Source organism: Cervus elaphus, chromosome 14 (genome assembly GCF_910594005.1).
Source record: "Cervus elaphus chromosome 14, mCerEla1.1, whole genome shotgun sequence".
NCBI classification, from domain to species: Eukaryota; Metazoa; Chordata; class Mammalia; order Artiodactyla; family Cervidae; genus Cervus; species Cervus elaphus.
Genome location: NC_057828.1, coordinates 80,246,035 through 80,260,775, shown reverse-complemented (window position 1 = coordinate 80,260,775; position 14,741 = coordinate 80,246,035). Strand labels below are relative to the sequence as shown.

General features: G+C 64.3%; 1 protein-coding gene across 4 annotated transcripts in view; it reads left to right on the top strand.

Moving 5' to 3' along the window:
- KIF21B (kinesin family member 21B) overlaps positions 1-14,741 on the top strand; it is a 43,082-nt gene that overhangs the window by 15,888 nt on the left and 12,453 nt on the right. For all 4 annotated transcript variants that reach the window (XM_043923379.1, XM_043923378.1, XM_043923377.1 and 1 more), the window contains exons 6-26: positions 137-304; positions 542-657; positions 1,068-1,263; positions 2,315-2,504; positions 2,963-3,026; positions 3,099-3,299; positions 3,622-3,703; positions 4,032-4,149; positions 4,851-5,042; positions 6,452-6,651; positions 9,080-9,187; positions 9,628-9,696; positions 10,014-10,246; positions 10,376-10,523; positions 10,601-10,795; positions 10,877-10,978; positions 12,370-12,535; positions 12,713-12,764; positions 12,916-12,973; positions 13,637-13,842; positions 13,926-14,000. In XM_043923379.1, coding sequence (XP_043779314.1) covers positions 137-304; positions 542-657; positions 1,068-1,263; positions 2,315-2,504; positions 2,963-3,026; positions 3,099-3,299; positions 3,622-3,703; positions 4,032-4,149; positions 4,851-5,042; positions 6,452-6,651; positions 9,080-9,187; positions 9,628-9,696; positions 10,014-10,246; positions 10,376-10,523; positions 10,601-10,795; positions 10,877-10,978; positions 12,370-12,535; positions 12,713-12,764; positions 12,916-12,973; positions 13,637-13,842; positions 13,926-14,000 — 2,939 coding nt within the window. The remainder of the gene's footprint in view (positions 1-136; positions 305-541; positions 658-1,067; positions 1,264-2,314; positions 2,505-2,962; positions 3,027-3,098; positions 3,300-3,621; positions 3,704-4,031; positions 4,150-4,850; positions 5,043-6,451; positions 6,652-9,079; positions 9,188-9,627; positions 9,697-10,013; positions 10,247-10,375; positions 10,524-10,600; positions 10,796-10,876; positions 10,979-12,369; positions 12,536-12,712; positions 12,765-12,915; positions 12,974-13,636; positions 13,843-13,925; positions 14,001-14,741) is intronic.

The following is a 14,741-nucleotide window of genomic DNA, read 5'->3' as shown; positions in this document are numbered from 1 at the left end:
TCTCGGTGGGGGAGAAGCAGGCAGTGCACGTGGTCTGATGCTCTGTGTGCGCGAGGCCCCCCAGCCATGCTGCCCCCCAGGGCCTGAGGGCAGGGGCTGGGAGCAGAGAGGCCCATGCCGGCTGGCTTCCCTGCAGGTGAATGAGGCTGTGAGCAGGCTTCCTGATGGCGCCCCTCCTGCGAGCGAGTACGAGACACTCACCGCCAAGTTTCACTTTGTGGACCTGGCCGGCTCCGAGCGGCTGAAGCGGACGGGGGCCACGGGCGAGCGGGCCAAGGAGGGCATCTCCATCAACTGTGGGCTGGTAGGCACGTGGCGGCCAGCACGGCTCAGCCTCGGACCCTCCCCAGGCCCGCCTTGGGCCAGCTGCTGGCCAGGGCATGCCGCTGCCCTGACCCTGACTGCCCGCTGTCACCAACTCTCACATCTGCCTCTCAACCTTCAGGGAGCCTGAGGGCTGCTGGGGTCAGCGGGCCAGGTCCCCCCTCGGGGCTCACTGGTCCTCCCCCAGTGCCTCTCGAGCACCGGTCTGTCTCTGCAGCTGGCCTTGGGCAACGTGATCAGCGCCCTGGGGGACCAGAGCAAGAAGGTGGTGCACGTGCCCTACAGGGACTCCAAGCTCACCCGGCTCCTCCAGGACTCACTGGGCGGCAACAGGTACCCGCTGACACCCTGGGCCGGGCAGGGGAGCGCAGGGGCCTGCCGGTGGCCGGGTTGGAGCGGGCGGCTCAGTGGACAGGGCCCCGCCCAGCCCTGTGGGCTGCAGGCCTCGAGGTGCCCCCCCAGCCACTACGGTCGGACCGGGCTTCGTCGTCTGCACGGCAGGGAGGGGTGTTCTGAAGGAGGTGCTAGAGCCTGAAGGGGACGCTGAGGCTGCATCACAGCATCGCGGTGGTCACCACTGCTGGAGTGGAGACCCAGGCCAGGAGGTGTGGAGCTCCAGCTCCAGGCTCTGCCCAGGTCCTGAGGGCCCCCTGCCTGGAGCATGATCTGCTCCGAAGTGATGCCCCTGCCCCCCGGGCCGGCCCGTGCCCTCGACCTTCATTCCACACCCCCGCACTCCCCAGCCAGACCATCATGATCGCCTGCGTGAGCCCCTCGGACCGCGACTTCATGGAGACGCTAAACACGCTCAAATACGCCAACCGGGCCCGCAACATCAAGAACAAGGTGGTGGTGAACCAGGACAAGACCAGCCAGCAGATCAGCGCGCTGCGGGCCGAGATCGCGCGCCTGCAGATGGAGCTGATGGAGTACAAGGCGGTGAGTAGGCCCCGCCCTCCCAGGCCCCGCCCCCTCCCACCCGCCTCACGCACCGCCTGCCAGTCTTGGTGGCCAGGGCCGGGCTCACCGAGTGACCCGAGCACCGTCGGGGCTCTCAGCACTTACAGTGTCAAAGAGAAACATCCCGGCTGCAGGGTCTCACGCGTAGGACCGGCGCTCTGCGGGGTTTACTCTGCTGCGTGCAGTGTGTTGGACCCGAGGAGACTCGGGCTGCAGCACAGTAGCGTGAGGACAATTGGCGGGACCCCACGAGTGGCCCAGCGTGCCCGGGGCTGCTGCAGGGGAGAGGGCTGGCCCCCCATTCAGGTGGTCAGGGAGGGCCTCAGGGAAGAGGAGCCTTCATTATGGGAACAAGTGAGATACCAGCAAAAGGAAGTGGGGCGGGCGTCCTCGGGTGCCAACAGGCTAGGAGCAAAGGAACAGAGAAGGGAAAACGAGGCGCTCTGGGGAAGCATCCCATTCTATGTGACTGAGGCAGAAGTCACCAGCAGCGGCCCCTGGCCCGAACCTGCACACAAGTGGGTTTTGGTTTCACTGGCCCTTTGCTTGAAAAGAATGCAAGGGTAGTTGCCACTTTTCTGAAAATTAGGGAGTTTCTGTTTTCTTTAAGACTCTGAAGCTCTAGGAGGGTGGCACTGGGCTGGCTGGAGTGGCCCGGGGGTGGCCCCTTTCAGACTGAGTGCAGTTCTGTTTGCCGCAGTCCCCCCGCCCGGCCGTCTTACACCTGCCCTCCTCCTTCATGCCCACCCCTGGCTCTGGGTTTTGGCCCTTGGGCTAGTGTTTGTGGAGACAGGAAGCTGAGCAGTGGAGAGGGAGGTGGAGTGAGATTGTGAAGGTCTGGAATGGCTAGTCACGAAATGTGGACTTTCTGTTGTCATGGGAGCCCTGGAAGGGGTCTGAGCCCTGGGAGATGAGAGCTGGCAGGGCTGCCGTGCGGGAGGAGAGGCGGGGGTGGTTGTGAAGAGCATCGTCACCCCCCCACCCCCCACCCCATCCCTGACTGCCCCCCCACCCCACCCACCACTCCCAGGGCAAGAGAGTGATTGGGGAGGATGGCGCTGAGGGCTACAGCGACCTGTTCCGGGAGAATGCCTTGCTGCAGAAGGAGAACGGGGCGCTGCGCCTGCGGGTGAAGGCCATGCAGGAGGCCATCGACGCCATCAACAACCGCGTCACCCAGCTCATGAGCCAGGAGGCCAACCTGCTCCTGGCCAAGGCCGGTGAGTCGGGTGCACCAGGCAGGCTCAGAGCGCCAGCAGGCGGGCTCTGCCCCCACACCAGCCCGGGACATGGGGCTCACAGGGCAGCCGGCTTTTCCTTTCTCTGTAAACGCAATCTCACGTGCTGTGATGCTCCACTTCGCATGATGCTGTGTTAAACACACAAGCCCACTTAATTCTCTTAAGCCATGTAGTGTTCCATATGTGGTGGTGGTGAGTGATTTACTGTAACAGCCTCTGTTGATGGACATTTGCTTGTTTCCAATCTCGCTGTTACCAGCAGCGCCCGGGTCTCTGTGCCCTCAGACAAGCTCCTCTCTGATAGAGACTCCTTGGACAAGGGCGTGTGCCCTGCCCTGTTGGGGGCACTGACAGGAGACCACAGCCTGGAGCTGAAGGGCCTCCCTGCACTTACCTTCTTAACTGTCCCTGCCCCCTGTGTCCCCGCATCCCCGCAGGAGACGGCAACGAGGCCATCGGTGCTCTGATCCAGAACTACATCCGGGAGATCGAGGAGCTGCGGTGAGTGGGCGCCCGCACGCCTGGGAGCCCGGGACCGAGGCAGAGCCGCTCACCTCCACCCCCACCCCGCAGGACCAAGCTCCTGGAGAGCGAGGCCATGAACGAGTCCCTGCGTCGCAGCCTCTCACGGGCTTCGGCCCGGAGCCCCTACTCCCTGGGCGCGTCCCCAGTCACCCCGGCCAGCTCCATGGAGGATGCCTCTGAGGTCATCCGCCGAGCCAAGCAGGACCTGGAGCGGCTCAAGAAGAAGGAGGTCAGGCAGCGGAGAAAGAGGTGAGGGGAGGCGCTCCCCGGGCAGCCCGAGGGCCCCGTGCTCAGGGGCCGTGCACACCCTGGTGGCCTGGGGACTCACCGAACGAGGCCGCTGTGGACAGAAGCCCCCACTGCCGAGTGCTGGGCATCTCCCGAGGAGGGGGGGGGGGGAATCCCACCTGGCTTAATTCTGGACTGGGGGCTAGGGAAGAGCAGTGGATCCCTGCGGAGCAGGAGCCCAGCCCCACCCAGTGCCTGAAGCTCTTGCCCCCCCAGCCCGCACCCTTGCAATCACTCAGGGCAGGTTAGTCCCCTGACCTGTCCACCCTTCACTCCTGGGCAGCCCAGAGAAAGAGGCCTTCAAAAAGAGGGCAAAACTCCAACAAGAGAACAGCGAGGAGACGGATGACAATGATGCCGAGGAGGTGAGGGACCCCCGCCCCCCCAAGCTGCCCCCATGTCCCTGCCCAGGTGAGGGTCCCCACAGACACGCTCGTGCAGGGTGGGGGAGGGCTCAGGCCGGCCTCCAGTGGGTCCGTGTGCCTCCTGGTATCTGACTGGCCGCCGTGGTGACGTCCCTCCCTCAGCCCCGCATCCCAGTCAGGTGATGCAGGCAGGAGCTGCTCTGGAGGGGCTCTGCCCAGGCTGTTGGGAGGAGTGGGTGGGACTCTCCCAGGAATGAGGGTGGGGAGGGAGCCCCCCCGGCCATGGCCCACCCCACTCCCCGCCCTCCTGACGGTGCCTGGCGCCCAGGAGGATGAGGAGCGAGAAGAGAGCGGCTGTGAGGAGGAGGAGGGCCGCGAGGATGAGGACGAGGACTCGGGCAGCGAGGAGAGCCTGGTGGACTCCGACTCTGACCCAGAGGAGAAGGGTGCGTGCTCCCGGGCGGGGAACCCCGAGGCGGGGCTGCCTTCCGTGGGGACCCAGAGAAACTGCTCGGGGCAGTGGATGTCCGACGTCTAGGCAGGAGCTCAGACATGCAACCCATCATAGCAGAAACTTACTGAGCACGCGTTGGTGCCGGGCTCTGAGCTGAACTTAACCCTTCACGTGCCCGGCCTCGCTGTCCACATGACCACCCTGGAGGGACATGTTAGGACCCCCTCCCTTCATCACCACTGAAGAGCAGTCCCACGAAAGTTGGTGGCCCACCCCTGGGTGTGGGGGATGCAGAGCTGGGCCTTGGACCGAGGCCTGGCTGTTCCGAAGCCCACTCCTCTAAGCAGGCTGTGTGTCCCTCAGCTCTGACCCAGAGTCCTGCCGGCTGCTCTGCATCCTCCCTCCCCTGCAGCCCGCTGCCTCCCGGGTCGTCCACAGCGAGTGGACATCAGCCTCTGGGGCTCAGCAGGGGCAGGTGAGACGCCGGGCTCCCGCAGGTCCTGGGCCCAGCCCAGCACTTCCAGGCTGCTCTTTCAGGGTGTCCCCACCAGGCAGCCCCTGCCCACCGTGGGATGAGTTATTTCCTCTCGCCGCTGGTCACTGAGTGGTCACGGCTGGCCAGAGGAAGGCCCTGTCCCCATCCGCTCACCCCGGGCCCCAAGCACCCCAGCCAGCCTGTCTCTGCGCCCACAGAGGTGAACTATCAGGCGGACCTGGCCGACCTGACGTGCGAGATAGAAATCAAGCAGAAGCTGATTGATGAGCTGGAGAACAGCCAGCGGCGGCTGCAAACCCTGAAGCACCAGTACGAGGAGAAGCTGATCCTGCTGCAGAACAAGATCCGGGACACCCAGCTGGAGCGCGATCGCGTGCTGCAGAACCTCAGTGAGGCCCCGCCCTGCCCTGCGAGGCCCTGCCCACTGCGAACCCCGTCCCACCCACCACGAGGCCCCGCCCCACCATACATATTAGAATCCTTTCTATCACCAGGTACATGAAGGTGACACCCCTCAGTCTTTTTTTCCTTAATTCTCTCCTAGGATGTTTCCTTTGGTTCCGTTTACAAATCTGCTTCTCACAATGTGTCTTACGTACATCACTCTCAGCCTGTTCACCCTGTTACTATTCATTCATTCACTCACTCACACATTCACTTACTCAGCAAGCGTCCGTGGAATAGTCCTGCAGAGTGGCCCTTGTTCTAGGTGCCAGAGATGTTGGAGCGAGCGCTCTAGTGGGGAGAGGCAGACGGCAGGAAGTGGCTGACTCTATAGCGTGTCAGGGGTGACCAGTGCCATGGGAGGAAGCAGCAGGGAAGGAGGCAGGGCGTGCTGGGGAGGGCTGGACGAGTTGTAAAGGATGGTCGTGGAAGACTCGCTGAGAAGCTGGCGTCTGAGAATGAGGGAGGGGAAGAGCACTGCAGGCAGAGGGGACAGAACATGCTGAGGCCCTGGGGGCACCCCGGTGACCGGGCACAGTGGGAGGCACGGCAGCAGCAGAGGAGGTCAGAAGAGAGATGTGGCTGGATGTGCCGCTCGTTTTAAGGACTTCTGTCTTATTCTCTGAGGGACATGGGAAGCTGGGGCTCTGAGAGAGGTGATGTAGATTTTGAAAGCATTCTGACGAGATCGCTCCAGCTGCTGTGCAGGGAAACACAAGTGGAAGCTTGAGGCCTGCTGGGCAACTGTTACAGAGGTTCTGGTGAGCGGTGTGTGGGCAGGAGGCCCTGAGAAGCCGTCAAATCTTGGATACATTTTGAGGATGCCGACAAAGGGCTTTGTTGGTTGATTGGTGGGAGATTAGGAGAGGGGAGCCAAGGATGCCTCCAGGTACGATGGTAGATACTGAGATGAAGAAGACTGCTGGGTGAAGGGGTGGGTTTGCACTTGTTAATCTGCCATGTCTGTTGGCAGATCAGGTCAAGGGTGGAGAAGGCTTGTTTCTTCTGCCGGAGCCCCTGTCACTCTGCCTTCTCTTATTAACCCTTCCCCTCCCCGCTGGTCCAGCCCTCTCCTCCAATCATGGGTCAGAAGCGGGCCAGCGGACCTGGTCCTCAGGCCCCTCCTGGGAAGCTGGCGAGCTCGGCTCAGAGATCTCAGGGTGAATCACTTCTTCAAGGCCCCTAGAATATCCTTGGGTGTCTCCTAGTCCGAGCCCCTCCTTGTTCACCAGACGGAACAGGCTGAGGAGGGTGTGACTCACCAACATCGCCCAGTGAGACCTCCCCCGCGCCCAGTCCGAGCCCAGGGCACCGGGGCCGGGGACCTGCGCCAACGCTGCCGGCCTGCACGCAGGTACCATGGAGTGCTACACGGAGGAGAAGGCCAACAAGATCAAGGCGGACTACGAGAAGAGGCTGCGGGAGATGAACCGGGACCTGCAGAAGCTGCAGGCCGCCCAGAAGGAGCACGCGCGGCTGCTCAAGAACCAGTCTCGCTACGAGAGGGAGCTCAAGAAGCTGCAGGCCGAGGTGGCCGAGATGAAGAAGGCCAAAGTAAGGGCCGGGGGCGGGGCCTGGGTGGGGCTGGGGGCGGGGCCGAGATGAAGGCCACGGGGGGCGGGGCGGGGCCGGAAGGAAGAAGGCTAAAAGGGGCGGGCTGAGGGCATGGGAGGCGGGGTGTAGTCTCAAAATCCACTTGAAAGTGAAGAAAATGTTAGCTGCTCAGTCGAGTCCGACTCTTTGCAACTCCATGGGCTGTATAGCCCGCTAGGCCCCTCTGTCTATAGGGATTCTCCAGGCAAGGATACTGGAGTGGGATGCCATTTCCTCCTCCAGGAGATCTTCCCGACCCAGGGATCAAATCCAGGTCTCCTGCATCGCAGGCAGATTCTTTACTGTCTGAGCCTCAGGGAAGCCCTAAAAATCCATTTACCGTGTTAAAAATAACCGTCACTGTCAGCGTGGATGCTCGTCTTGACACTTGACGTTGCCTGTTTCAACTGCCCTGCTCCTGAACCTTGTCCTCTTAGCTCGAGCGTTGTCCAGAGTGAAAGCACCTTTCCCAGTAGAGGGTCCGGAGAGGACCCCCAGGGACCCCGCCCAGTGCAGTGGTCTCCAGTCCGCGCGCAGTGCACGAGTCCTCGGGTCTGGGCCGCCTCCACCTGCGGACACCGACCAGGGTTCCGAGGATGCGGGGGACTTGGTCAGCGGGCGCCCTCTGGCGGCAGGAGGGAGGCCCTGGGCCTTGGTTGTCGCCCTTCAGGACTCGAACTGGAGTTCGTGGAGCGGATCGCCCGGGAAGTCGGTGTGCGCCCTCTCTCTGTCCGCTTGCAGGTCCCCTGGTTAAGCCTCTCCAGGTGCCCTGGCATCATCTCAGGGGAGGTGACGCCACTGTAGACCTCTAGGAGGGAGGATCCTCCTGTGGCTCTGAAGCCTGGAAAAATAATACTAATGTAATAATGCCCACGACATGTGGGAAGTACAGAGGATCCCTGCGTGTTCCTGGGCTTCAATCTCAGCTTGTTTGGCCCTTCAGCGGGGACCCCCCTGCTCTGCTCAGCTCACTTAGCTCTTGTGAGCCTGGGGGAGAGGCTGAGAAAAGCACCCTTGGGCCGTTCCCGCAGGGGGATGTACCCAGGAGTAGTGTTCCTGCAGGGGGCATGCCCAGGAGGAGTGCAGGGTTTCGTCAGAAGGACCTGGGGCAGCAGGCATGGACTCTGATCAGATGCCGCAAGCGCCGTGGCCAGGACCCTCCCACTGCAGCTGAGGGGCGCCCGTGCTCACGGAGGTGCCCTCGGGAGCGGGGACGCCCAGAGAAGGGCCGCCGGGGGTCCTGATGACGCATGCCTGGAGTCTTCCCGCAGCTCTGAGACCGCCACCCCGTGACGACCTGTGTGGGGCTCAGCCACACAGGCGGAGTTGGGCAGATGGCCCTTGTCCCGGAAGACACATTCCTCTGAAGGAAGCCTCGGGCTCTGACTCCGGCCCCAGAAGGGGGCCGCCACGTTGGGGTGTATGCTGCACCCCCACACTCGGGTTCGCTTCCAGCCGAGGCTTGGCTCGCTCTAGCCAGCCCCAGCCCTTTGGGGCAGCATTCACTCCGGACCCACAGGCCCAGCACCAGGGAGGCCCCCCCACCTGCAGCTCCCCCGACACAGCCACCGGCCCCCGTCCAGCTTCCCTCCCTGCCAGGCCGGGTCCTCTCCTGACTGTCCTCGGGGCAGGCTGGTGATGTTCCTGGGGTGCCCGAGGCGTCAGTGGTAGCGGAGGGACCGCCCGGCCCGGTTCTCATGGCCCACCTCGTGGGAGGGGTCTGAGCCTGTGCACCAGAGGGAGACGAGCCTCCGGGTGCCCCGTCATGCGGGTCATCGCTGCCCTGACAGTGCCCTCTGTGCCGGGAACTCAGCTCCAGACTCTGTGCTTGGGGCCTGCCCTGCCCTGACCCACGGCCGTGGTAAGAGCTGGATTTCGAAGCAAAATGACCCCGACCACAAGCCTAGCCACCCATTGCTGAATTTCTGACTTTAAGCCGTTTGGTCTCTCTGAGGTTCACATCCTGTTTATGAAATAAGAGTGGTGCCGCCGCTCTCATCTGACTGTTACGAGGGTCTGGGCATGCAGTGTGGGCTCCATCCATGCTGCTGGTTTTTATGGTCACTGTGAGCCTGGCCTAGGGACTCACTCCACAGCAGCTCAGCTCCATCCAGGCAGGAGTGCCTGCCTCTGGCCACGCAGGCTGGGCCCACACCGGCTGGGCCCTGGCGGTGGCTACAAGTGGGGGCCGCCAGGGGCCAGGGCCAGAGCCGTGGGGGTCGCGCTGGACCTGCCACGTGGTGACGCCTGCACGGCCAGGCTGGCAGAAAGGCTGTTCCTGTTGGGAGCTTGGCCAGGGGGCGGGTCAGCTTCAAGCTCTGCGGAGAGTAGGGGACAGGCCCCGAGGCACTGCCCCCCGCCTCACGGCCACTGCCCCCACCCCCCACAGGTGGCCCTGATGAAGCAGATGCGGGAGGAGCAGCAGCGGCGGCGGCTGGTGGAAACCAAGCGGACCCGGGAGATCGCGCAGCTCCGGAAGGAGCAGCGGCGGCAGGAGGTGAGGGCGCTTCTGGGCCCCGGCCCCTCTCCCCGTGCACTGGCGCCCTTGCTGACCACCCAGGCCCCGGCAGGCCGTCCTCGGCAGAGAGGAGGTGCCTGGAGGCAAGTGCGGCCCCACGCGGGAGGGCAAGACAGCTGCGGGCACCCAGCCTGGTCCCTGTGTGGTTCCGAGCCAGGCCTGGAGCCCCACGCCGGCCAGGACCCAGCATGCCAGCCCCAGCGTCCAGCCTGCAGAGAGGCCTGCGGGGCCCAGCCCTCTGCCTCAGGCTCCTCGCCTCCGCCCTGGTGGGGAGAAGAGGCCGAGAGACATGCCCTCCAAATGCTGGGTTCCCTTTCCCTGTGAGTTCTGGCAGCACAAGGCTGCCCTCCGGAGCCGGCCAGGGGTGGGGGACCAGGCTCAGTGCCTGAGCGAGGGCTCCACCCCCTTCTCACCCCCAGTTTCAGATCCGAGCTCTGGAGTCTCAGAAGAGGCAGCAGGAAATAGTCTTGAGGAGGAAGACTCAGGAAGTGAGTGCAGGCCCCTGCCCGGCCCCCACACCCCCCCCCCCCGCCCCCGCTGAGTGCTGACCCAGGGTTATCCCGTGGGGGCGCTGAAGCGGGGGGAGCAGGGGTTCTGGTCCGGATGCCCAAGATGTTAGTTTTTAAAAAGAGAAGTCTCTTTTTTGTTCATTTCACTTCAAAGACCCCTTGGCCCTTTCTCCATCCCAAACCCAGGCCAGGACGGAGCGGCCCCTGTATTCTCCCCGCCTAGCACCCCCAGGCTGGGCCTTTGCGTGGGCCTGGGGGCACCCCGCCCAGTGGGCCCCTCTCCTCTGGACCCCCAGGTTTCTGCACTGAGGCGTCTGGCCAAGCCCATGTCTGAGCGGGTGGCAGGGCGAGTAGGACTGAAGTCACCCGTGCTGGACTCAGGGGCCGAGGTGTCAGCCAGCACCACCTCGTCTGAGGCCGAATCGGGGGCCCGCTGCGTCTCCAGCATCGTGCGCCAGTGGGACCGCAAGATCAACCACTTCCTGGGGGGCCACCCCGCGCCCACCGTGCCTGGCGCCCGCCCTGCCAGGTGAGGAGGCCGGGCGCCTGAGCTTTGGGGGCTGCGGGGCGGGGCCTCGGAGGCTCCAGGTGAGAGGCTCCGCACAGTGCAGAGGCTGAGAGTGGTCCCGCCCTGGCCCCTTCGCCTGTGCCCCCCCAGGAAGAAGTTCCAGAAGAAGGGGGCCAGCCAGAGCTTCAGCAAGGCCGCCAGGCTCAAGTGGCAGTCGCTGGAGCGGAGGATCCTGGACATCGTCATGCAGAGGATGACCATCGTCAATCTGGAGGCCGACATGGAGCGGCTCATCAAGGTGGGCCCGCCCCTCCGTCCCCCCTCCACTCCCCGGGCGCGGGGGGCAGCAGCCTGAGGCCTCGCCCGCCTCCCCAGAAAAGGGAGGAGCTCTCCCTCCTGCAGGAGGCGCTGCGCAGGAAGCGGGAGCGGCTGCAGGCGGAGAGCCCCGAGGAGGAGAAGGGGCTTCAGGAGCTGGCAGAGGAGATCGAGGTGCTGGCGGCCAACATCGACTACATCAACGACAGCATCGGCGACTGCCAGGCCACCATCGTGCAGCTGGAGGAGACCAAGGTGCCCGGGGGCCGGGCGGGCCGGGCGGGCGCGGGTGGGCGGCGGGGCAGCCGGGTGACGCGCCCTCTGCCTCCCCGCCAGGAGGAGCTGGACTCCACGGACACGTCGGTGGTCATCAGCTCCTGCTCCCTGGCCGAAGCCCGCCTCCTGCTGGACAACTTCCTCAAGGCGTCCATCGATAAGGTGGGTGGGTCACTGGCCTCCTGCCCCAACCCAGGGGACGGGCGCCTCTGGGGCCTGCCTGGGCTGGAGCACTCACAGCCGGCTGCCCAGCTGCGTCACTCATGGGGGAACGCTATAAAGCGGGGGTGACGGCAGGCTGTGCGGCTTTAACGAGGTGATGTGGCCAGGGGCTTGGTGTGGTCACCACACACAGCAGGGCCTGAGCCTCTGGAGGGGGAGGCAGCAGCTTGTGTGTGTGTGTGTGCATATGTGTGTCTGTGTGTGTGTCTGTGTGTGTCTGTGTGTGTCTGTGTGTGTATCTGTGTGTCTGTCTACGTGTGTCTGTGTGTGTGTCTGTCTACGTGTGTCTGTGTGTGTGTCTCTGTGTCTCTGTGTGCATGTGTGTGTGAGGTGGGGCAGCCGGAGCAGACAGATGGACATGCTCCTCCCAGGGGTGGGGTTGGTGCTGGAACAGCAGGTGCGTCTCAGCTCCCAGGCCCGCTCCGATGGAGCCCAGGCTGCGGGTGGCTTCCTTCCCCTGGGGCTGTGCCTGCCGGGCAGCTCCGGGCCGGGGCAGGAAACTGCCCTCCCCCACCCTCCCCTCCCCGTCCCCCAGGGAGCTCTCTCAGCTCTGCTCTCGGGAGGGGGTTCCTCTGCTGGGCTGTCACGACCAGCATCACTGGTCGGGGGCCTAAATGCACACCTTCCTCCTCCCAGTCCTGGAGGCTGGAGGCCAGAGACCAGGTGCGAGGTGCGGGCAGGGCCGGCTTCCTCGGAGCCTGTCTCCACGCCTTGCAGGCGCAGCCTTCCCCCTCCCGCAGTCGCCCCTCTGTGTATCTGTGTCATGATCTCCTCTTATAAAGGACAGTAGTCACGGGGATTAGGGCCCCTAGAGACTTCATTTTCAGTTGATCACCTCTTTCCTGCATGTGTGCCAACTTAGCTTCAGTCCTGTCCGCCAGGCTCCTCTGTCCTTGGGATTCTCCGGGCAAGAATACTGGAGTGGGCAGCCATGCCCTCCTCCTGGGGATCTTCCCAATCCAGGGATCGAACCCACGTCTTTTACCTCTTCTGCACCGGCAGGCGGGTTCTTTGCCACTAGCATCACCTGGGAAGCCCTGATCATCTCTTGAAGCCCCTCATTTCCACATGCAGTCCCCTTCTGAGGTCCTGGGGTTACATCTGCGTATGTGTCTGGGGACACAGTTCAGGCCACATGGGGAGCATGCCCCTAGCGTGGATGTGGGGGAAGCCAAGGGCCCGGGGTGCGTCTTGGGTCTGTGATCGGGTCAGGGTGAGGGCTGCAAGCCCTCCAAGCTCTTATGAGGCGCAGATGCTGGGAGGGCAGGGATGGGGGTCCCCACGGCACCAGGCCAGGAAGGGTGACCCCAGGCCTCGCTGCCCATCCTCAGGGGCTGCAGGTGGCACAGAAGGAGGCACAGATCCGGCTGCTGGAGGGGCGGCTGCGGCAGACGGACATAGCGGGCTCCTCCCAGAACCACGTGCTCCTGGAGGCGCTGCGGGACAAGGCCGAGGCCCGCCCCGAGCTGCAGGCCCTCATCCACAACGTGCAGCAGGGTATGGGCCCCCCAGGCGTCCCCAGACACCCGGGGCTCCCCCCTCCACCCCGGAGGACCTCGATTCCCCGTGCTCCCCAGAAGCCCCAGTCTGACCCCCAGGAACGGTGGGAGGGAGGCCACCTTCCCTGCACTCCGTGGGTTGGGGTCTCACCCCCAGCTCCCTCCTTCCCCACAGAGAATGGCTATGCCAGCACGGATGAGGAGGTGTCCGAGTTCTCTGAGGGGAGGTGAGTTTCCAGGTCGGGAGGGGGCACGTGCCCCGGGCTGGGCCGAGGGCTGAACCAGGGCCTGGGGATTCCCGGGGACCCACGAGTCTAAGTCCCCAGGAGCCAGAATCCCAGCTGTCAGCATCCTGACCCTCGTCGGCTTCTCCCTTAGCTTCTCCCAGTCATTCACCATGAAAGGCTCCACCAGCCACGATGACTTCAAGTTCAAGGTGAGCCCCACTGGCAGGCAGACAGGCTGCTCCCCACAGCCTGGTCCCCGCCTTCCCGTGGTTCGGCCCCCGCCCCCAGCCCCAACCCAGTACTGCCTCCAGCTGGGGTGCAGGGGCCAAGACGGGTCTCAGCTGGAACGGGGGTGAGGGGGGCGGGTGTGTGACCTCTGACAGCCCCTTCCTTCTGAAGCGGGTGGAGTGACATCACCACAGCCCAAGGCCCCGCCTTCAGAAATCCCCCTCTTCCTCACCAAACCGCCTCCAGCTCTGATCAGAGCCTCGCCCCGGATGTTCAGTCACTGTGCATGAGGGTCTGCAGTCAGGGAGCGGTTTCTAGGCTAGACTGAACCCCCAGCGGGACGCATTATAGAGGGAAGGCAGAGTGCTGGGACCCAGGAGCAGAGATGTGAGCGCAGCCTCTGGGTGTACTGAGGACCTGGGGACACTGGTCCGCCTGCTTGCAAAGTCTAGGGCGGGAAGGGCATTCCTGTTGGTTCGGCCTCTCCAGACGCCTGGGAAGACGTGCCTGGGTGACGTCTGCCGGGCCCTTCCGTCCACTGCTCTGCCTCTGGCAGCACTGTCTGCCCTGTGGAATTCCGCCTCCTCCCCCTCCTGCACCATCCTGTCCGGGCAGGTGGGTCCACCCAACCCTTCCTGTGGCAGGGCGAGCCCAAGCTGTCCGCCCAGATGAAGGCTGTGTCGGCCGAGTGCCTGGGCCCCCCGCTGGACGTCTCCACCAAGAACATCACCAAGTCCCTGGCGTCCCTCGTGGAGATCAAAGAGGACGGCGTGGGCTTGTCAGTCCGAGATCCCTACTACCGGGACAAGGTCTCGCGGACCATCAGCCTCCCCACCAGAGGGAGCACTTTGTAAGGAGGGAGGGAGCGGTGGGGGGTGGTGGGAGGCTGGGGCTGGGAGGTGGGTGCAGGCCTCACGGGGCCCTGTGTTCCAGTCCCCGACAGTCTCGCGGTGCAGAGACGTCCCCTCTGACCCGGAGGAAGTCCTACGACCGAGGGCAGCCCATCAGGTGAGGGTGTGCTCTGAACCCTGCAGCAGTGTCCGGTCCTGTCGTGTACACTTCCGTCAGCACCACCCACCCCCCCCGCCGTGGCCCCTTCCCCCCTTTGTCAGCTGTGGCTCAGAAAACAACCTCCGTGAGTGCCTGAGGTGGTGGCCAAGGCCAAGGCTAAAAACTGCCAACTGCCGTGAGCTCAGTGTGGACGGCTTCGCAGGGGCCTGGGCTGGTCACGGGACCAACGTGCCTCAGCCCCGCTCAGGGCCATGGGCTCTTGGGGGGCCTCGGAGGTCTTGTCCTTGTGGGGAGGGGGGGGCTGGCGGAGCATGAGAGAATAAGGACAGTCCAAGAAGGGGAAGGGGCACAGCACAGTGGAGGGTCCCCTACTGCTCAGCCGCTCCTGGGACCCCCGGGGCTTCTGCAGGTTGCTGGACGCCTCTCTAGGTCGTCCTAATTCTCAGAGATGTTTGGTGGCCTTTGCGGTCACTTGTGAAGCAGTGGAGGGCAGGGTGACCTCGTGCACCTGCCTTGAGGGGAGGAAGACGTGCTCCAGTCTCTCCCTCTGGTCCAGGCCCCCTCCGCCGCCCCACCCCGTGGCCTTTGGTGGGAGGAGTTGCAGGACATCCGTGCACCTGGGACCCCAGAAACCATCCCGCCCCCGTGACTGAGTCAACACACTGGAGCTGCCGTGGGGTGGGGGGTGCAGGCTGGACTCTCTGGCAGGACTCTCCAGAGGGAGAGTCCCCTCTGCAG